This window comes from Dunckerocampus dactyliophorus, chromosome 7, assembly GCF_027744805.1.
Source record: "Dunckerocampus dactyliophorus isolate RoL2022-P2 chromosome 7, RoL_Ddac_1.1, whole genome shotgun sequence".
Classification (NCBI taxonomy): Eukaryota; Metazoa; Chordata; class Actinopteri; order Syngnathiformes; family Syngnathidae; genus Dunckerocampus; species Dunckerocampus dactyliophorus.
In genome coordinates, this window is record NC_072825.1 from 13,318,492 (window position 1) to 13,340,760 (window position 22,269).

Sequence of the window (22,269 nt, forward strand, 5' to 3'; positions counted from 1 at the left end):
TTTTTTCTGTTTGCATGTAGAAGGCCTGATTTACAGTATTTGTGCGGTTATTGCCCCTGCATAGGTGCATACACTCTTCCATGGTGTGTGTTGGGCTTGCAAGGTAGCTATGGACACCCACATCCCTGCAGTGCTGAGAGTTTTATTGATTGGTTCACATGTTTTCTGGAACTCTTGTGTGTTGTCGGTTACAATAGTCCACCGGCTTTACAAAAGTGCTCCACTTTGATATGTGATCAAAACAGTCAGACTGCGCTGCTGGCATCCGATCCCAATAAAAGTGATAGATTAGGTCAGAATGATTTTCTGATTTGTAGACTTCACAGGCGTGGCATCATCTAAACCCCTGTAAAATGGAACATTTATTTATACAGTGTATTGTACGGGTGTCACAAGACATTCAGTTCACGAGACGAGATGATACACACAATTGGGCTTACGAGACGAGATTTTTAGCATTACTTTTCAGAAAACTACAATTAAAATCTATTAAGAATATATGACAATATATTGTAATTCTGCACTCTGTGCATGCTATCGGTCCTGCCTCCACCCACCGAGACAAACAGACTGTATGACTGACAAAAGGGCTCACTCCATTCATGCTGTTGTTCTATGGAAAGGTGCTGCAAGTGAAAGAGTGAACCCTCTACCTGCCCATTTGGAAGCGAGAGTTTCCAAATGGGCAAGTTAAAATCTTTGCTCCCTTTTTTTGGCGAAACCCTCTCATTGAAGAGATGAGGAAAACAGCCTCGCATGCACGTGGCAATATATTGAGGCAGGCAAAATTAGCAAGTTCATTTTCATATATTGTGTGATTAATTCATTAATTTATTATTGTCCCAGACCTAGTGTCCACGAAACATTTTTTTTCTGAATGAGAAATCTTGTCACGTTCTAATCCTACAACAGAAGATATTGTGGCACCCCTTGTGTATTGTAACTGGTGTGGTACCCTCAAACATACCGTAATGCTTTTGTACCCTTGACACTTCACTGCTTGGGAAAATACTTGGTCCTGATGGGAAAGGTAAAAACAGATCCCTGAGTGCCCAACCATGCCCATTAAGGTATGTTTTACTGTAAAACATATAACATTGACTCCTTCTGAAGTCTTCATTAAGGCTCCTCTTTTCATTTTTTCTTCACATTTTATCCCCTTATCCCTTTATATCTTGAATAACATCATTCGCTGTGCTCCTCTCACCAAGTTTCTATATTTGCTCCCTTTTTTGGTGAAACCCTTTCATTGAAGGGTTATAAATGGGAGCAGATGCAGATTTACAAGACAAATCAGAAGAGACAGCTGATATGTAATGAAAGTTCAACAATCGTTCTGAGAATTGGTTGATTGAATGAGTCAAATATTTTTTTTTCTATCCTGCCAAAGAGACACTATCAGCTGCAGTCTATCTTGCTCATTAACAAGAAGCTATTAGGGCTTGGCCCTGTCGAGTTAAAAGACATTGTGGATCATTCTGCACCACCACATAATGTATAATTTATAATCCAACTTTGCACAAATTCACTTGTATGGTCTGGAACCAATTAGCTGTGATAAATGAGGGATGTATAGCAAATGGAAATGTTTAATTCAGATCCAGATTGCTGTTGTAATTTCACAGGTGACAAATGTAGTTTATGGTGAGTTTCACATTGGAAACTGACTGAACCTGTTTTAGTAGTGATGAAACCAGGTGACAGTAATGTTGCTAACAGACCTCCATTATCAATGCTGCTGTCACCACAGTATTACCACAGTTATTAATATAAATATTGGTACCGTATACCCATTTTTTTCATATCAATCACTCCTCAACCCCTCCATCCTGTTTTCTATTTACGTTTGGTTCCTCAACTCTCTCTTTGTAAGGGCTTACTCATGTGGGGTTCAGATGGTATGAGGAGCATGGTTCTAGAGCTACTTAATGTGTAGAGTGCCTTGAGATAACTTGTGAATTGGTATTATATAAATGAAAGTAACTTGACTTGAACTACATGTAGAAGAACAGGATGGAAAGTTATACTGTACATAAATACAACGTTGTTCCCAGCATGGCTGGCTGTTAACACGAATCAGTGTGTCTCTGTTTGTTGTGCTGCTTCTTTACAAGGTTATGGGAAGCAGGAGCTTGCTCTGTGACAGATGTTTATGTTACAGACGCTCCATCCAACGGCGGTGTTGCGTTAAGTTCCTGCTTGCTCTCCATATTAAGGCACACTGATGATACAGCCAATGCAAAAAAATCTCTTGCTATTCATCTTCTTTCATTTCTTCGTGCTGTTTCTTTGGTCAGCCTTCACCATGTCTTCATCATGTCTGTCTATACATTTCCTAGTTGTTGTTGAGTTATTATTGATGATGGGAGACTGAGATTGCTGGATAAATTGTTTCCAGCAAATCCCAAACGATTGTTAATGAGGTTAAGGTGTGGACTCTGTGAAGTATGTATATTACAGTGGAACCTTGGTCAGTGTAATTAATCTGTTCCAGAAGGTCTGACTCTAACTGAAAAGGACACTTAATCCATTCCAGAAAGACAAATGTTGACAGAAAAAAACATGTTTTTGTAGTTTTGCAATCACAAATTCAAAATGCATGATGATATGATGAATGAAAGGGATAAATGAACATTTAAGTTTACTTTTTTCTTCATTGGACGTGATTCTTGACGTTACCCAAACACACGATGTGGCAGCAGTTTTGTCATGACTTATTTCTTGAATTCAATCGTATAATTCAATAATGTGACCAAGCTGACTTCAGTTCCTGGAACCAATGAATCCTGGCATTGTGTGATTTATTGTGATTTATAACAAAAACAAAGACGTTAATGGTTTCCCTGGTTTTTGAAGCTGTGGTGGTGTGCTGCATGGGACTTCTGCCACTGTGTCGTGCATTTCGTGTCGTGTATGTGATCTTCTAAAATTTTTGATGCCTGTTTCCCAAGTATATTAGTGTGTGTGTGAATGAATAAGCGAGAGGTATTAACTTCTTTCTTTGTAGAAAGGCGCTTTATGAAAGTAAGTACATTTACTTGTATTGCATCCAATATGGCGGTGACGTTGACGTATCGCAGCAGTGGACAAACCCACTCGATGCGGCGGCTATCTATGTCTATGGCCACTTCGAGCTCACTCGTGATCTAGCTAGCTACCGCCAGAGAGGCCGTGCAAATGGATAAAAGATGTCAGAAAGTTGAATAAGATTGAAACGTGAGCGATCACACACGCTGGCATAGATAGGCTTCACATGTGACAAGCTGTCGTCAACTGACTACACATTTTGCGGACTATTTTCTTATTTGCACGATAATAAGGAACACAGTGAATGTCAACACAAGACACTGGTGCCGCAACATGAGCAAGTGCTGATGCAGCAGAGACACAATTCTGATGCATGCTTTTCAAAATAAAGTGCAGTGAAACATTTTTATGATATTTTAAATTGTTTTCAAACTAATTGTGGTCAAAATGTGCATAAATAATAAGCTGTATGTGTATCTATATAGCATATGCAGTATATATGCAATATATTACTTAACATTGTTTTAATTTAATTTAATGTAATTTTTAAGGTGTGGCGGCTTTTATTTTGTAGTGGCGGGCCGCCACGATCGATTACATGTAGCGGAAACCCTGACCTGCCCTGCGATTGGCTGGCGACCAGTCCAGGGTGTGCTCCGCCTGTCGCCCGAAGTCAGCTTGTATAGACTCCAGCATTCCCCCGCGACCCTAATGAGGATAAGCGGCACAGAAAATTGATGGATGGATGGATGGATGGATGGATGGAAACCCAGACATTCTTCGTAAAAATGTATGCTCAGCAACTGTGGGCACCCCCCTCCCATGTAGAACCAAATCGTCCAATAGTCGACTATTTTGAGACACCCCAAGTTATCACGGTAGTAGTTACTCGCAGGGAGGTTTCCTACATATTTGTTGTATGGTAACTTTTTGAGCTAGAAGCTATATACAAACATATATATTCCATTCAAATGCATAAAAATGATGATCCTTATAGCCCAGTTAAAATGAATTCAACAAACAGTAAAGATGATACTACAACATCATCCAAACCTCATATAATACAATTATAGTGAGGGAGTATGCCACTTCTAATGTTACCCGCTGCTTGTCTCGGGTCAGGAAAGTTCTGACTGTCTTCCCACTGACTTCCAAGGCAATTTGTGCAAGCAGCTGATGCCGATGTTCCAGGCCTGTCTGGCGGGATTGCCCTATTCATGTTGGGTGGATTGCTGATGGAGCACAACCATGGCTGGCATCCATATTTTGCTTCACTGTTTGTCCTGCAAGTCCCTTCCTCTAGCTTGCAGGACTTCAAAAAACTCCAATACCTGTATAGCCATCTGCATTTTCAGTCATTCAGTTAACCAGATTTTATGGCAATCTTGATTGTTTACTGTAGTAATTTGAATCCTGGTGGCTGTAAATATTTGGACATTTATAAAGTAATAAAATAGTGAAGTGGCTGAATGAATTGGAAATCAACCAAATTTTATTTTTATGTTTTTACCATATCAGTCACAATGAAAAAGCTTCTATAATTGCCTTGACCTTACAACGTGCAAAGTGCTTTGTCACATTTAATGAGGCTTATATGCACAATATGCTGAAACTGATTTTTTTTTCCTTTAAACTTGCTGTTGGTTGGGAGTTTTGGTTTTGTTTCAGTTTTGGTTTTCGTGACTGTGATCACTCCTGTTTCCTGTCTGCCTGACATTAAATTTAATGTAATTTCTTGTAACCTTCCAAGAGATGGCAGCGAAGAATAGTGTATGACATCTTCTATTTGAGCTGTCCGACTCTGAAGATAGCAACAACATTAGGTCTTTGGATATGATTATATTATTAAATGATCTAATTTGAGGGCTATTCAATTTCTGGCGGGCCGCACGGTGGCTTAATGGTTAGCATGTTGGCCACACAGTCAGGAGATCTAGAAGATCTGGGTTTGAATCTCCGTTGGGCATCTCTGTGTGGAGTTTGCATGTTCTCCGCGTGCGTGGGTTTTCTTCGGTTACTCCGGTTTCCTCCCACATTCCAAAAACATGCATGTTAGGTTAATTGGAGATTCTAAATTGTCCATAGGTATGAATGTGAGTGTGAATGGTTGTTTGTCTATATGTGCCCTGCGATTGACTGGCGACCAGTCAGTCCAAAGTGAGCTTGGATAGGCTCCAGCATACCTGCGACCCTAGTGAGGATAACTGGCATAGAAGATGTATGGATGTATATAGTATGTCCTCTCTTCAAAGCATGAAGTGTCTTTTCACTTTTGATGTCTATCTTTACCAACTGTGGTCAGGACCTCAGAACCCGATTATACTTGGAAAGTTGTCCGTTGGTGGAATCTGGTCTGTTCTTAGAATTAAGAAAAAGTCTTGGTAATGGAACTGTGCTAGAGGAGCAGAAAAACATCAACCTCATGGTTCACCTGAAAGTTGGATGTGTGTAAGTGGCATCGCGTTTAAGTTATACTGTGTATGCTGTTTCAGAATTTATTTGTATCTTTTCATTCGTGTCAGCATCCTGCTGCCTGACATAGATCAGCACCGACACAAAGCTAAGGCCAAAGGTTACTGTGGGACTTGATAAGCTCAACTGTACAGGATTCCTTCAGGGCCTTTTAAGGGAGCAAGAGGAGCTCCAGAGTGATGCTCCCCCAAGATGACATCCTTCCTGTCAGGCATTCAACTGCTTTGCAGAACACAAGCCGCCGTACTTTTTAATAACCATTTGTGTGGCTGCTTTTACCTAAACATTATGGACACGGTTCTTTTGGCCCGTCAAGGAAAGTAGATTAATTTGATTTCAATTAGGCATAGCTATTTAAAAGCTGTCTGCTTGTTTTTTCTCTGTATGTTTTTTTATTGGCAGAGACAGATATGTTTTTTTTCTTGCTGTTTCAGTTGCCCTGAAATCTTAACCAATCAATGTCATCACCAATTATTATTATTTTTTTTTAACTTGGCCATGACTTTGACCCTGCCGAACGGATGTCAATCTGCTGTGGTAACACACATCTGCTTTTTAACTAGTTTGAGACTTTGAAACAAACCATTTCAAAGTGTTTTCCTTAATAATTTCCAGTTTCAGAATTAGAACTTGAATCCAAATGCTTAATTAATGTATGTGTGCTTTCACCTTCTCTTTGTTGCACATATTAAAATGGCTCACAAATAATGTTCACACCATTTAAACTAAGACAAAACCCTTTCACAGTGTCACAGATGTTTGTGTGACTTTGCATGACTTAAAGCTGCAAACCAGTACTGTACATTTTTTGCTGACTAATATAAATAAAATATGATGCTTTTAGATAGCCTATCATCTTAGTACCTTGGTGAAACAACGGTAGCTGCGACTTCCAAAACCGTCTACACTTTGCCAGGGAGCATCAAACATGGGACATTTAAAGGTGTAAAAAAGGTTTATTCTCTGATGAGAAAAAATGTAACCTTGATGCTCCAGATGGCTTCCAACGTTACTGACATGACAAGGAGATCCCACCTGAGATGTTTTCACATCAATTGCAATACATTTGTTCACTTCCTGTATTCCAAATGTACTCTTTGCTAGTTTAAAATGCACAGGAAAATTATAAGGTAATATAATATGATATGGTAATATAAAGTAACATAGTGTGACATGTTGATTAATCATGATTAATTAATTTCAAAACCGTGATTAATCTGATTGGAATTTTTAATCATTTGACAGCCCTAATTATTATAATTTATCATGTATTATTGCACTACAAATTTGAGGTTATCTGTTCTGTATTTATTTATTCTCATTCTATTTTCTTATTTTTCTGATCTTTCATGTCTTGCCTTTGTTGTTTTATTTTGTGATTAAGTTCAATATGGCATTTTTGCAGAGCTGCTGGAATTTTGAATTTCTCTTGGAGATTATCTATCTATCTATCCATCATTTTTTTTTTAATCGTTTTTTCATTATCGGGAAAAAACCCGATATCTACCGATCACATTTTTTATGCCAGTATCGGGCTGATAATATCAGTGGACATCCCTAATATACTGTATATTACTGCATAGCTCAGGGCACTTTGTTTTTTAAATACATTTTTACTTGCTTTGTATTTTGTATTTTACTTACTTGCACTTTAGTGAAAACATTATTTTTTATTTATTGTCTGTTTTTGTAATTTTATGTTTGTTTTACATGACATCAATGTAAAACTGTAACACTCTGCAGACATCGCCAGTCTGCTTTGAATGAATTACCCAGGGCTTTGAGGTGTGGTGGAAATGCAATATAACACATTCTTCCTTGGTGACGAGCATCAATACACACAATATGGCCATCACCAACTTCATATTAGGCAAAACGTTCACGCTCATTCCATCCCTCTTTTCTCTCCATTGATGCACCTATGCATGTGTGACTGTAACTTTACATAAATCACTCTTCGGTCCTTGTTTCTAAAGTTAGTTGTCAGTGCAGGCGTTATTTTCACCACATAACGACAGGTGTTTGGCCCTGTTGCAAATCGGACGTAGAAATTGTGTAAGCACGAGCATAAATAAATGTAACATTTTATTCATTTATATGACAATTTGGCTAATTTAATCTCATAGCTATACAACACATCATCATTTTAGATGTAATCTGAAATAAGTAAAGACACAAGGTGTGGATGGCTCTTTATATGTTTCTTTAAGTATCATATGTTTGGCTCAGAGGGGACTTTTTTATGATTTGGCTGTCTGTTGAATGGAGAAAATTAGTCAGTGCAATTCTGTTCCCATGGAATAATGTTCAAATTCCTTCACAAGTAGCGTGGGTGGAAACAGTTCTGCTTCACTACCAAGGAGGCTTAAAAAAGACTTTCAGAGTATTACTAAGTGGATAATAATGGAAACCCCCCTTTACACCTGATTTGATGCTTGGTATTTTGTATTACCTGAGATGTATGATGTGAGCTGTCTTGCCTCGTGCCTCGTCTACCCTGTCATTTCCTGACACTGAAAGGCTCCGACTTTATTGGTGGCCACTGGTATTCAGGGCAACTGGAGACAGTGTGACAGTCACCAACCACAAAGTCAAGGAATGTCCCCAAAGGTCACCCCTCACAGCTGACGGGGAAATGTACCCCACGTGTGCATACTCACACACACACACACACACACACACACACGAAGCATCTGACAATGCTCACGCACACTCTTGGGAACTACAAAAACACCACAAGGAATAGGCTGGTACATTCACCTCTGTTAGCAGATCACTTAATCTCTTTTGGGTCTGGGATACCAAAGAAGGAGTAGGTATGTTAACTCAGAATACCTTTCACAGTCATTCTCTGCAGCTTTGAGAGGAGATGAGTTTAGTTATAAACTGCCCTAAATGGCAGAGATGACTCCACAAGTTATACTATTACGTAAAAGGAATGACAAAATAAGCTTCTGAAATAATACATGGCTGTTAACCTAAACAGATCTTCCAACATGTTCATGTTTGTGTTGACTGTGAGGTCCCTGAGGGGTGTGGCTGCTCTCCCTCAGAGCACAGGTCAAAAGGCAAACCATGGAAAAAAAAACCCTCCCATTTGGTTGTGTTCTTATCTCTGAGCTCCAATCACTGCTAATTTGGGCTTTCCTGTAACACTGGTGCTACACACAGTTGTTGTCACAATAACAAACCACTACGTCCCTCCAGCCGCCTTTCGTTGGTCACATGAAAATTTGATGTTTATAAAATGTTTGAAAGAAAAGTCATAATGTGTAATAGCTATCTGTGTGGCAGAAGTATGTAATGCTTAGATCGGTGAAATGTGTACTCCATTTTTAACCTTTGCCTTCATGAATTCACAGCTGGAGACATGGAGCAATTGTTATAAACATTGCAGGACATTAGAGTTATGCTGGTGGGTATTTTGGTGAAGGTAAATATTGTGTTATTTAAGAATATGGCTGTTTCTAAAAACATTAATCTGTGAAGGCTGAAGGAAGGCTGAAGTCATTCTTCTGAAATAATCTAAAAGAATCACTGAATCTTTTTTAATGACTTATAGGGCAGGTCTCACGTCTCACTTGTGGGGATTTCCTCAGAGTAAATCGTAATCAGGGTAATGGGCGGTGCTGCAGAAACCCTGCTCAATGTAATGTATATAGAATGAGAAACGACAAAGCAAAGTGGCAAAGTGAGGCAAAGACAAAGTGAAATGTGTAGAAACAAAGATTCAGGAAGGAAAGGAAAGCTCCATCCTGTCAAGTATGTGGTTGATGTCACGCTTAGCTGCAATGTGCTGACGTGAGGGAGCAAGCCTAAGATGAGATAGGAGAATGATTGTGTGCCTCAACCTTCTTGATAGAATTAACAGGCTTAACCCTCTAGGCCTTGATCATATATGGATGCAAATCTGAAATGAATTGGATATTTGCCAGTGTGACTGCAGACATTTTGAGACGGGCGTTGAAATATGACAGTTGATTGCGTAAACATAGATACTCTACACCCAAAGAACACATGTAAATATGAGGTAAAACTACTGTGTACATTTCTACAGGTTCACTAAGTGGTTTGCTCCTGTTTTTTGATTAGGCTTACAGTTTGTGCTGTAGCTATACTCTGAAATGTGTCCAAATATTATATTTAGTCTACAAACACATTCCATTCATTTGATCTGTTTATTTGTTGGATAGCTTGAGTGTTCTCGGCGGGTCCAGGCCTTTCAAATATGCTGCTTTTGACCAAATCATTTTCATACTATCACAGCCAACCCAAGAATATTTTTACTACACCGTGTAACATCACATTATTGAAACCTTTGACGTTTTTTTCCCATCACATTTGTGACATGGGGTGTGACGAAGTATCGATATATCGAACTATTGCAATGTTTTATCTTATGATGGATGATTGATTATTGACGCTCTTGCTGTGTATGGATTTTAAAAACATTATTATTAAAATATAGCCACTATAAACGTATGTCACCATTCCTCCTCAGTGAGTTCAGTCACCATTTGACATACCATCCAGTAGGTGCTCCTTGTGAGAGTGGCACAATGTTGACTCAAACCGCAGCGCTATGGAGGACGCAAGCAGCGAAGTAGTAAAATCAAAAGTGTGGACTCACACACAGTATGGATGGATGAGACCAAGCTGGATAAAGACTTTTCAGTATGTTTGAAGTGTCTCACAAAAGTACGACACACAACCGGCACGGGTCATAAGAAAATAAGAACGCAACTCCAAATAACAGCTGAGGAGAAACGTTTTTAAAGAGATACTGTAGTTAGGATTTTTTGACATGAAGTTGTATGACATCCCCCATCAGCAGTGTGGTGCATCGACAGAGACTTACCCCCACTTGGTCCCCTAAGTCCAGTTGTGGTCGGATTTCGGTGATGAAGAATGTAGTTCCAGGTAGTCGCTGGGATTACACAAATAAGGAGTTTGGCTTCTCAAATCAATATGCGTTCAAAAGAGCAATATATTTGCATCACAAAAATGCCTCCTCGAAAAACTCTGACCTCACAAATTGCTCGGTGTTATGTTTGTCTCCCGCCGTATCCCTGCGCAATGTCGCCTGTCCGTTCTTGTGTATGTGATGAAGATGTTCGTATCTTCTTCCACGACGGAGCGCTGTGGCCATTTTGTTTACATGTGTGTTCCACAGAAAATGCCAGTGTCTTACTAATTATGCTGTAAAGTTCCTCCATTTTCTATACCGCTTGTCCTCACTAAGGTTGCAAGGGTATGCTAGAGCCTATCCCGGCTGACTTTGGGCGAGAGGCGGGGTACACCCTGGACTGATCGCCAGCCAAACTCAGCGCTGCAAAAATAGAAATTATTTTTTTGTTTGCTTTTGTTTCATCCTAGATATTGTTATCGTGAGCCATGTGTTGCAAATTGTATCGTATTGTGAGGTACCCTAAGATTCCTAGCCCTAATTTGCATATCTTCCCATTGCCTGTAACATCTTCATGCTAAACTGTTGTCATAGTTTGTGTGTTCAGTTTAGGAGATGAGCACAAGGCACCAGAGTTTCATTTTCCATTCAGCTGTTGAGTTTGTACAGCCATAGAAGTGCTGCCAGCTCCCTAGAGGTTCATGGGGAAGAACCTTTGTCTTTACTTGGCAAAGTCAGTGTTTTGATTCTGGTGTCATCAATTTAACAGCCTCTAGTGGATCATTGCCCACAGAGCAACATACTTGATCTAATGACAACATGTCTTTTTAGTGGTCAGAAAACAATGAATGTATGATAATGCATAAACCGTATGTACAGTATATTGAACAACATTTTAATGACATTTTGGATGACACTCTTTGAGGAGCATAGCTAAATAAAGCTGAAAATGACAGCATCTTTCCAATGATGCCATTGGCCCTACTCCATCCAGCCAATAAAGCCAGCATTATCTATGGAGGGTGAGGTACCTCTTGTCTTGAGGCACACATTTACTTTATCAGACTTTATCAGACTTTATCCAGTTAAAAATCTTTTTTTTTTTTTTTGTTAAATCTTTTTTGCAAGTTCAGATGAATTCTCAAGTCTCCAAGAAATTGCTCATGTACAGCGTATAGGTGTATTATTTTATTATTATTATTGTTTTCCAGGAGGGTCTCTGTGCCTGCACAATCTTACACACAAAAATGGCAACATAAACATCCATCCATTTTCTTACGTTACATGTGTACCGTGACTGTTAGAAGGCCGTGTGTCGGAGTAAAGATGCAGAGGTCATTCACGTAACACTCTTCTTTTCACTCCCAAAAAGTCACTTTGTTCTGCAGTTCAGTAGGAAATCACTTCCTGTACAGGGTTTTATGCCAGCATTGTCTGTCAGACCACCGGAAGAAGTGTTTAATCCATCTTTTCCTGGTTCTGCTGTCTATTTACAGTTCACTAGACTGCTGAACTCAATCCATTGGCTTAACTGTTTTATCATTGACTAAAACAGTAGCATGTACCATGGGATGAAAAAAAAGAGCGATGAAAAAAATAGGGCTCTAAGCTGCTACTTTGGTTCAGAGATTACAGTAGCTGCGTGATGTCAGACAAGAGGAATGTTTTGTCTGGATGGCCACAGTAAAGATACCATTCTTATGAAGATGCCTGAGGGACTGATGGGCTGTTAGATACCTGGGTGAAGTTTTTCATTTATAGGAAAATCTCAATTCTTCTAAGATGAACAATTGCCCCTAAAAGAACTTTTTAGAACTGGTTAAGATCAACCTTGGTATTTACTGTAATATAAAATTCCTCACTATGCATCACTGATGATGTGTTTAGCCGCACTAATAGACTTGTCCTTTACTACGCTGGTGATGACTGTAGAGACAGTTAGCATCTTGGAAAGACAGACCGGGGACGGAGAGGGTCATTAGCCCAATAATGGCTGTTGATCAAAATCCTAGATACATGAGAAAAGTTACTGAAAAGTTTCTGCAGTGTAAAAGGGGCTATTAATTGTCATACAACACATATACAAATAATGTCATATAATTCTAAACACAAGATAACCAGTATAATATGTTACAAACAATGTATCACTTTTATCTTTCATGATGCATTTGGAGGGGTATTAAACGTTTGTCACTGACCTTACGAACTGTACCTTACCTCCTCATTTTTGTACATTGTTACACCAAAAGAAAACAAAATCAAACTTCTAATTTTAGTATGTTCAAAGCATCTGAGTACCGTTGTAGTTTGTCAGCTGACATTTGTCATACTAAAAGATTATACAAAGGAAACCATACACTGGTACTGGACACATTTCTTTTTTCAAGTCATGGTTAGCTACATCACCAATGTCTGTGTTTAATGACAAGGCTGCTGCAAGGTTTTCCAATAGCTGTACATCTCACAAAGACATTGGAATTGTGCTAGACAGTAAAGACTAGCGAGTCTTCCGTCTTGCCAAAAACATGTCAGTCATATTTCCTTTATCTTGTACAAGAGGACATTCTGGAGCAGAATCAAATCATAGCTTGGCAACAAGGCAGCATGCTGTCTAAGCTGAGACTGAGGCTTACTACCTATTAGTGAGTGGATGGATTTGACATTTATTTTGTTTAGGGTTAATTTTGGATAGCTTGTTCCATTTCCTGTGGCTACTGAATTTTTGGTAGGCCTTTTTATTGGATAGCTTACAATCTATCCCAACACAGGGGGACATCAAGAGATCTTTTTAAAATTGGATGCAAAGGAGTATACTTTTCACAGACTTACTTAGGAGCCATACCACTCTATCGTATTGTTTTATGTTGGGCTCTGGGTTTGAATACCGTGTGGGCCTTGTCCTGGTCTCACTGTGCATGTGTAGATTTCTCCAGCTACCTCACATAGTCAACAAACAGGCTTGTTGGGTTAAATGAAGACATTCAATTGTTGTTATTGTGAATGTCAGTGAGAATGTGGGTTTCTTGATAGCAGGAGTGTCCAAAATGTGGCTTGGGAGCCTTTTGGTGCCCGCGGCACATTCCAAAAATATAATTTAACAAGAAAACAGGAAAAATGGAAATATCAGCATTAGCTTTATAAGAATAAAGTCAATATATTAAGAGAAAAAAACGTTAAAAAGTAATCTAATGAGAAAAAGGTGAAATTTTACAAGAATAATGTAATATTATGAGGAAAAATAGCATTTTAGTAGCATAAAGTTGACATATTTATAAAAATTAATTTTTTAAAGTCGTAAATTAGGTTGTGAAAAAAGTTATCATATTATGAGAATAAAATCAAAATATCATTGTAGTAAAGTCATAATTATGAGAACAAAATGTACAAGACTGTTGGCCACACAGTCAGGAGATCGATAAGATCTGCGTTCGAATCTCCGTTGGGCATCTCTCTGTGGAGTTTGCATGTTCTCCTGCGTGCGTGCGTGGTACTCCAGTTTCCTCCCACATTCCAAAAACATGCATGTTAGGTTAATTTGTGACTCTAAATTGTCCATAGGTATGAATGTGATTGTGAATGGTTGTTTGTCTACTTGTATATGTGCCCTGCGACCAGTCTAGGGTGTACCCTGCCTCTCGCCCGAAGGCGGATAAGTGGCATAGAAAATGGATGGATGGATATATGGAAAAATTTTAAAAATCCAGCAGAAATAGAAAAAAAAAACAGCTGTAATTTGCCGAGAATAAAGTTAAAATATTAAGAGAAAGAAGCTGTTTTCTAATGAGGAAAAAAAAGTTAAAATTTTTAGGAGAATGTAATTTTAGTAGCTGAAAAAGTAGTTGAAATATTAAAGAAAAAACATTATTTTTTTTAAAACTTCCAACAGTATAACAAACAAACTAAAAGCAGGAAAAAAAGGAAAAAACTGAAAAAAAGCAAAGACACTTTTTTTTTTTTTGTACAGTATATTACAAAGCTGAGATGCTGCGATCGGTGGAACAAGTTTGGACACCCCTGGTTTATGGGTATCAGGCCTGTAATTGACTCTTGAACTGACGAGGGAGTATAAACTCACACATGAAGTCAGTTGGGATAGATTGTTAAAGTAATGTAGCACCACAGAGATGAACCTATTGTCTGTGCACTTTCCATACACCATGTTTCACTCTCATATGCTGCAGCACCAAAAGTTTGCCCTCATGTGGTCAGAAAAGGAAAACAGAAGAAAAAAATAAACCAAAGTAAACATACTTTTCTCATGTGTATTCTAGTAATAATTATATTTTTTTCACTATAGTATGTTCTGTGTGCAATCAAACTGAATGTACCCTTAAAACTGTTAACTCATATTCCCTTTATAGTAAACCTGCTGATAGCCTTTGAGCAACAATGTGTACACAGTTTAAAGCTCTAAACTGAATACATTACAAATTATAAATTTGCCAAAACAGAGATTCAGGATTACACAGATAGTAATAAAAACTGCAGTGGGAGGCATTTGTTGAGAACTAAATTATACTAACAGGTCAATCAAAACTTATTAAAACTAACTTTTATCTTGGTAAAGGCCTCATTTGTTACCTGTAATACAGTATTTCACTACATCATGCAGGTATACCTAATTCTGTGTTTCTTTGGTTGGTTAAATAAGGGCTGCCCTTAAATGACTCCAGGCGTATGATTCCTGCTCACATACACACATCCCTCTGGTGCTAAAACTGTTAAACAAATGCGTATGTTCTGCACAGACACTTCCTGATAGTCATTCCAATGTAATTTCCACATGAATGTTAGACGGAGGAAGCATGGGAAGGGACAAGGGAGGAGTCTGCACACATTGGCACTGGTAATGAGTCTGTGACGGTGTGTGTACCAAAACAATGGAGATTCCCAGTCAGAGCTAGTACACTAAGGTGAACTGTGGCCAAACAGTCTTATATTCTGTCAGTACTTGAGCCAAACAGGAGGGAGGCAGAGCTTCTAAAGCTACATCTTTAATATATAAAGAATTTATCATCATACTCCGCCAAGAGGACAAACAGTGGCAATGGACAACTCCCGATCCATCCAACAGGAAATAACTTCTCTAAAAGGTATTTACAGTACATACTTCAGGTGAACAGCAACAATGTTCACTGTGATGATGAAAAAGAAGTGGCGTCTGATATAAGCATTGTTTGCAAGCAGCAGAAGGCAGAATATTTCCAGGCCCACACCCTTTTAAATGATATGGCACATTCAGTTTCAGTGTAAAAGAATCTTTTAATAGCATGTTTTGTGCTACCTTTTTAGGTATAGAAAAGTGGTTTGCTTTGTCTAAGTGTGGATGAACAGATACACGCAGAACGCATAATTGATGCACATGTTATATGGGAGAAAAGTAAACAAGCGTCTTTCATTTGCCATGCAAAGTTCCCATGCAAACTTTGAACACCAACATCTTTTCTCTTCAAATCAAAGGTCATATTGAAAGATCATTGTTCTCATGAGTATAATAGGCAAACATGTAGTTTGACTACTACACAGGACATTGATAGTAATGTTCAGCAGAGAAAATCATTTCAGCACTTTCGGTTTTTACCCCATTTGTGTATTTTTTTTCATTATCGTGCTCGCCTGAGGTTACTTCTTTTTAAAGTCTCACCTTTCAGGTTTTCTCTCACTGAATCAGCTGAACTTTACATCTGTCGTGTTGTATCATTGGTAATATGTGACAGGTTGGTAGTCAAATAATATGAAGTCATTGCATCTGTACTACTGTATAAAGGCCCCTTACTGTTAAAATAACAATTAAAATAACACTTTGTGGTTGTTTCTTCTTGGTCATTTTCAGTAATACAGATGCACACTACCTGAAACAGGTAGGCAAACAATCGGCCACCGATCAATATCGTCCGATTTCCATGGTAAAGCATGTGATCGGCTTATGCCTGTCTGCCTTGTCAAACTTACCTGCCATTTGTGAGAGTGATATAAAATGAAAAAAAACAACATTGCCATGAAAAATATCTCGTGGGGATAGCACGTTTAGCTTAAAGCTTAAATTTAATACGACATTCGAAGAACGAACACTTGACGGAGTATGGTGAGTTGCGAGGCTCACGGTGCAGCATCAGTCAAACGGCAGCTAACGCAGCCAATGCTGGACACTCACCTGTGACAGTCAGAAGGCTAAGCAAATAACATGAAAAATAATTGGGCCCCATGAAAAAAAATCACGTTGCCTGCTGCCCTTTTTATTTTTTAATAATTGCCTATTTTTTGGGCCCTTTGGCAGTCAGGAGACCTTCGAATTGTCCTAACTTTTCCCCTTTATACGGCATCCCTGGGCAAAGCACCCATCATACAGTTAAACTTTACAGTTAATCCATGTGATCGGTTTCACTCGTGGATGATCGGAATCGGCAGCATAAGACCCTGCTTGGAGCATCCTTAGACTTTATTGCTTTGCTGTATATCTTTGGTGTTACTGAAAAGGGCCTTGTGAGATGCACAACACATTACTCTGCTATACGTATACAAAATAACCCAGCCTTTGTCTGAATACCTGGTACATGTTAGTACACCCCAAGCTGAACATCTCCAAATTTGGCAAGACACAATTATCGTGGTACTCACTGGTTTTTTCAGCTATTTAGACAATAATGGCTGTGTAGTGTATTGAGTAATTTTCAGTGAATAGAAAATCTATACTGCCATACAAGCTGTACACTGATTGCTCTAAAGTGCATCCGATTTTCAACCAATGAAATGTGAGGGCTTTACTTGTTTTGAATTGTACCTAACATAATCCCAGCGTGTTGAAATATATTATATACTGACTGCAAAATGTCATTTTCAAACCTCTGTAGTATGGCGCATTTGCACTCACTTTCTACTCATAAGAAAACTCATTATGTTCACATGCCTCCACTATCCCTTCAGCATTTTGTACACAATACAGGACATTCCTGTGACATAGTATCCTTGCATCCTTTCAAGGAAATGCATCATGGGTAATTTCCTGTCTGTTGAGCTATTTTTTGTGAAGGTGAGGCCTCAGGGAATACCTGATTGTAGAGTAAGTTGATCCACAGCAGTGATTAGAGTCAGAGTGTTGCTTGAGCAAACTCCATCACATTGTTTTATTGAGGCTTGTTATTACGTGCTTGACACTTGCCATATTAGCACTTTTAAAATAATAATTAAAACAAGCCGATACGATAAATTCTGTGCACTACAGCCAAACTGTAAACTACATTTCCTTTCTATAATGTACATATCAAAAAACCCAGTCAAGCAAAAAATCTTCAGTGCTGCTCTATGCTAAAAAAATCTCCATCCACATCAGTGGCATTTAAAAAAAATGTATGTCCACATAAAAACACATTTATCCACTGTCATATGCATTTTGGCCTGGAAAAACAACCACAGCTTACTTGGCTGCACATTCTGACACCTCTGTTTGTGAATATGCAGTGACAGTAGTGTTATATTCCAATGAGTGGACATACAAGAACCATATCTTTAAAATCAGAAGTCACTTATGAAAGTATTTTTAAATTGTCTGTGCGTGGTATGGTGCACAGGTCTACCGTTACACTGGCAGCCCAAGGTGAAAAACGTATTGTTCCGTTGTTAAATAGAACCTCCTGTAAATTTCGAACTGAGCTGCTGCCTTTTTCACACGCTTTGAACCCTGAAACTTAAATGATGATGTGGCTAATTGAGGGCTAAAAGAACTACAGTTCCAATGATGGTTAACGTGCAGATTCAGGAAGTAGTGAATTGGAGTAGTCAAGTGGATGCTAATATCAGGTTTTGAAGCCTGATCTGACAAATCTTAAGGTTGCTGAAGTATAGAATTACTACAGCTTCTGCTTGGATCGTGGAAGCTTTTGAACACCGGTGAAAAAAAGCGTCAGAGTGACAGCGAGAACACAGAGCGTAGGTAGGGTTGCAAGGTTTATAGTGTATCTTTCTGTGTAAATATGTGTGTGGCCTATATACTGTATATGTAAAAAACAAAAATATTTACATTTTTGCATTGTGAAGCTCTACTTAGAACCTCCTTAAGATCCATCCATTTTCCAAAAGCTCAGTTTTTAAAGACAGAAAAAAAAATAATTGTTAAGATAACACATACATATACACAATATGCGTGTTTGTGTGGATATAGCCTGAGCACTCACAGTAGATGGTCACTGGAGCAAACACTAAAAACACAATGCACGACCTGTATAACAAACCTGCCGTTTTCATCACATCACACAAGCAATAGTCGCTGCTTAGGTGCCCACCAGGTCTGAATAATAGCAGTCACAATTGGCCAAACAAACTGCATTAGCAGAGCTGTCATAGCCAAGTATTGGAAGAAATTTACTGGTTCTTGAAAGTGTGGGCCTGGGTCATCTCAGGTCATCTCACTCCTTTGTAAAGGTGGCAAGAGGAAGAGAAAAGCAACTTGGTGTAGGGAAGAGGCTGAAGTGAACTGAGGGTATAAGTTTGGACTTTTGAATAAGTTTTTCAAAAGCGTCTGTTGAGTTACTCTGATATCTAAGGGCTTGGTTAATGTGTGTGGTGCTCTGCTGCAATTTAGGGAGACATATTAATCATTAACCTCCTGTTTATATACACATTCATTTAAACACCTGCCTCACAGTGTAGTTTTTACACCAGCGTGTCAAATACCTTAACTGCAACGTGTATTCTTTCCATAGCCAGGATGTAATTCTCTGGGAATTTAGCACATTTGCCAGAAACAGAGTTAACTTTACTACGTGATTTACTATATTAAATACAGTATGTTACAGTATACCATATATCTTTGTAAGTCTCTTCCACCGTACTAGTATGCACTTACTGTGTATTATGCAACATCCTATTCCTTCTCAAATGTATAATCAAATACAATGCAACTCAAACTTTTCAGACCTTGCATTTGTATGCCTCACCACCCTTCTGCCTCTTGTCCAGCTACAGTATGATGCACATTTTGTATCCCAGACTGCAATCCAGTCTTTTTAAATGCAATAGAATAGCTAACATGCTGTCTCTCACGTTCCTTCCCAAAGATACCCACATAGAGCTGAGTGAAAGTGTAAGATTCTCATCTGCTTTTAATTGTTTTTAGTCAACATTTAATCCCACAGTCCTGCATTAACCGGACAGTACAGCTCAGTTTCAGACGCTTCATACAAACACATACTGTACACAAGCTGTAGACACAAGTAGAGGTATTATAATGGAGGGCGGCTCTGACCTGTGTGGGAGGGTGTGTGAGAGACTCCCATTCTGTTCAACGACCAAGCGTGACTTGTTTTGAAGGAGAGAAGGAAGATTATAGCGAGAGGAAGTCAAAGAGCCTGGAACAAATCGGCAACCGTGTATGACAGTGATTAAGATACTAGCGTTTGTTCATTTCCAAAGAATTTTGGATATCTTTGTAGATGTCCACCATGGAGTACTTCTACTCAAGCAAAGGTAAGGCATGCTTTTGTAAGTGAACAGAAGAATAGCTGCAAACAAAGGCAGGTAACAAACCGAAAAGGTAAACTGATACAGGTAGAGATCAGACAAATTCCTGCACTATAGGTGGCACTACACATGGGAGACATTCTACCACTGTTAGTGTTTGTTTGGATGTGTTTTCTAGTCTTTGACACCCCCCCACTGCTGCTGCTGGAAGATAAATAGAACTTTGGTTAAATTCATTGAATTTCCACATTTTTTAAGGTATATATTCTGTTCAGTGCAATAAGTAATGGTTCGTTCTGTATTTAAAACATATCAACATGTTTCTACTAAAAACAGTAGAAACAACAGAGGTTACAATCAGTGTTGCACGGAGCAGGGATGGCACGTGCTGGAGTCACACAGTACGTAATATATGGATGCATTTTGCATCCACGTGTCTTTAAGGTATGTATACTTGGGTGTACATCTGTGGCAGGCAATGCTCGGTGAAAATCTGGAGCCTGTTGATGCCACCACATTCTGAATTTCCTCCCTTTACACACTGTTTGTGTTTGCTGCCTTCATTTTTGTCTTCAGGAACACAAAAGCATGCTCTAATGAGATGAGATCAGTACACTCCCTTGGCTGTTGAAATATATTATGTTGTTTTTCTTTGAAAAAAATCAAACACTTTTTGCATACTTTATCCTACAGTCTGATACAAGTTGACCTTTGTTTCCTCTCACTGTAGAACATAATTTCAATCCATTCCAAACCACAAAGCACTAGTCAATCCAGTATTGGTATTGGGTTCTGTTCCCAACGTAATTCACGTATTGGAAATTTCACGGCCACACAAAACAGTTGGATATCACAAACTCTGCATGCTACACACAACTTCCGGGTCTCTACAATATCATAATATAATATCAATAATAATGATAATGTAGCAAACAGGAAGTTGCAGTATGTGCGATGTTAAGAGTTCCGTGTTGTCCAACTGTCTGAAGACGTGAACGCTTTAGGCTGAGTGCTTGTATTTTACTGACAGTAAAGTAATGTCATTTCTAAATAGTACAAAATTAAACATCTTAAATGAAAGAACGTCTACACTTCAATCACATGTTTATTATTTTATTTTAAGTGGATTGCAGTCCTGAATTGGCCCAAAAAAAAATCCAAAACTGTCCAGATATTACTGACAGTATTTCCCAGTGATTGCTATGATTTGTTGGTTTTGTTTTCATAGAGAGGTAGCTTGCTGTCTCATCTCACAGGTGTTCTATATTGCGATTAAGGAAGTGGTAGGTGTTTTTAAAAGTTAGTATTCTGATAAAAAGTCTGGCAGATAGTTTTTCTGTTTTTTAGAAATGTTCATGTGTGCGTGTTGTTGCTGTTGCCACGTCTAACAGCTCCCATAACTGCCAGTTTATATGCCAGTTACCAGCTTGAGCTCGATACAAAGAATCTCATGGTGCTCTGCTGACTGGCGATTTTTCACTCTCACTCAAAGACCATTTTGCTGTCACACTCTAAATCAGGGTCTGGAGTTCTCACTGAGCATTCAGCAGGCCACAAAATGATTTAAAGACCTCACACGGTGTGAGAAGAACTAGTGCGCTGTTTGCGGCTGTTTGAGGTTGTCTGTTTGCTGATCAGAAAGTTGGTGCATGGATACATATACAAGGTTAAACCTACCCCTTCTACATGGCCCACAATTACTGCTGATCTGTAAACTTTCTGTTTCTGTTTACACACACACATTTCATATTTTATGCAAACCATGACATAACAGAAAATCAACAAACAGGAAGTCAGAGTCGTCACACAAAATGAAATGCAGGACATTATTTACAGTAGAAATAAAACAGTACAACAAAGAAAATTTGTCCTTGAGTTGGTGCCAAAGAGAAAAAAAACTAATTGAATATTAGTCAAATTTTGTAAATAAATTACTTAAATTATTGATGTATTTATTAAAATTGAGATTTTTTTTATTTTTTTATGCTATGATATGAAATACACTACTTTTAAACATTTACCAGACACATAAGGTCAATTTGTATTGGATCAGTATCGGATCAGTATCGTCGATACCAGCCTTAATTTTACTCAGTATTGGTTCGGAAGCAAAATCGTTGATATCACACATCACTACTGCAGCTGCACTAGACTAGGGAGTGTTGCCATCGTGCACAAAAAAACAACTATTCTTTTCATTTCATGTTCTTCCACTGTTACTGTGCACACTGAGGTCTGGATCAGGTGTTGTTTACTTGGGTCCATTCACATCTGTCCAACTAATCTGGTATAGGTCTTGCAGAAGCAAACACCTGTTGAGTAAGACTCAACTATAAGCTTTAAATGATCTTGCGAAATCCACACAAAAATAACTTTTCTGATCAATTCACAGACGGAGTAATAAACAC

The 22,269-nt window shown here is 38.6% G+C and overlaps 1 protein-coding gene across 16 annotated transcripts in view; it reads left to right on the forward strand.

The window, feature by feature from the left end:
• Positions 1-22,269, forward strand: part of LOC129185395 (plectin-like) — a 109,576-nt gene that overhangs the window by 15,952 nt on the left and 71,355 nt on the right. For 2 of the 16 annotated variants that reach the window (XM_054782416.1, XM_054782421.1), the window contains exon 1: positions 15,315-15,498. The exons of 12 other annotated variants lie outside the window; for them this stretch is intronic. In XM_054782416.1, coding sequence (XP_054638391.1) covers positions 15,453-15,498 — 46 coding nt within the window. In that variant the 5' untranslated portion in view covers positions 15,315-15,452. Of the gene's footprint in view, positions 1-15,314; positions 15,499-19,702; positions 19,868-22,269 lie in introns of those variants that run through there. 2 more of the 16 variants (XM_054782419.1, XM_054782422.1) reach the window with 1 other exon arrangement.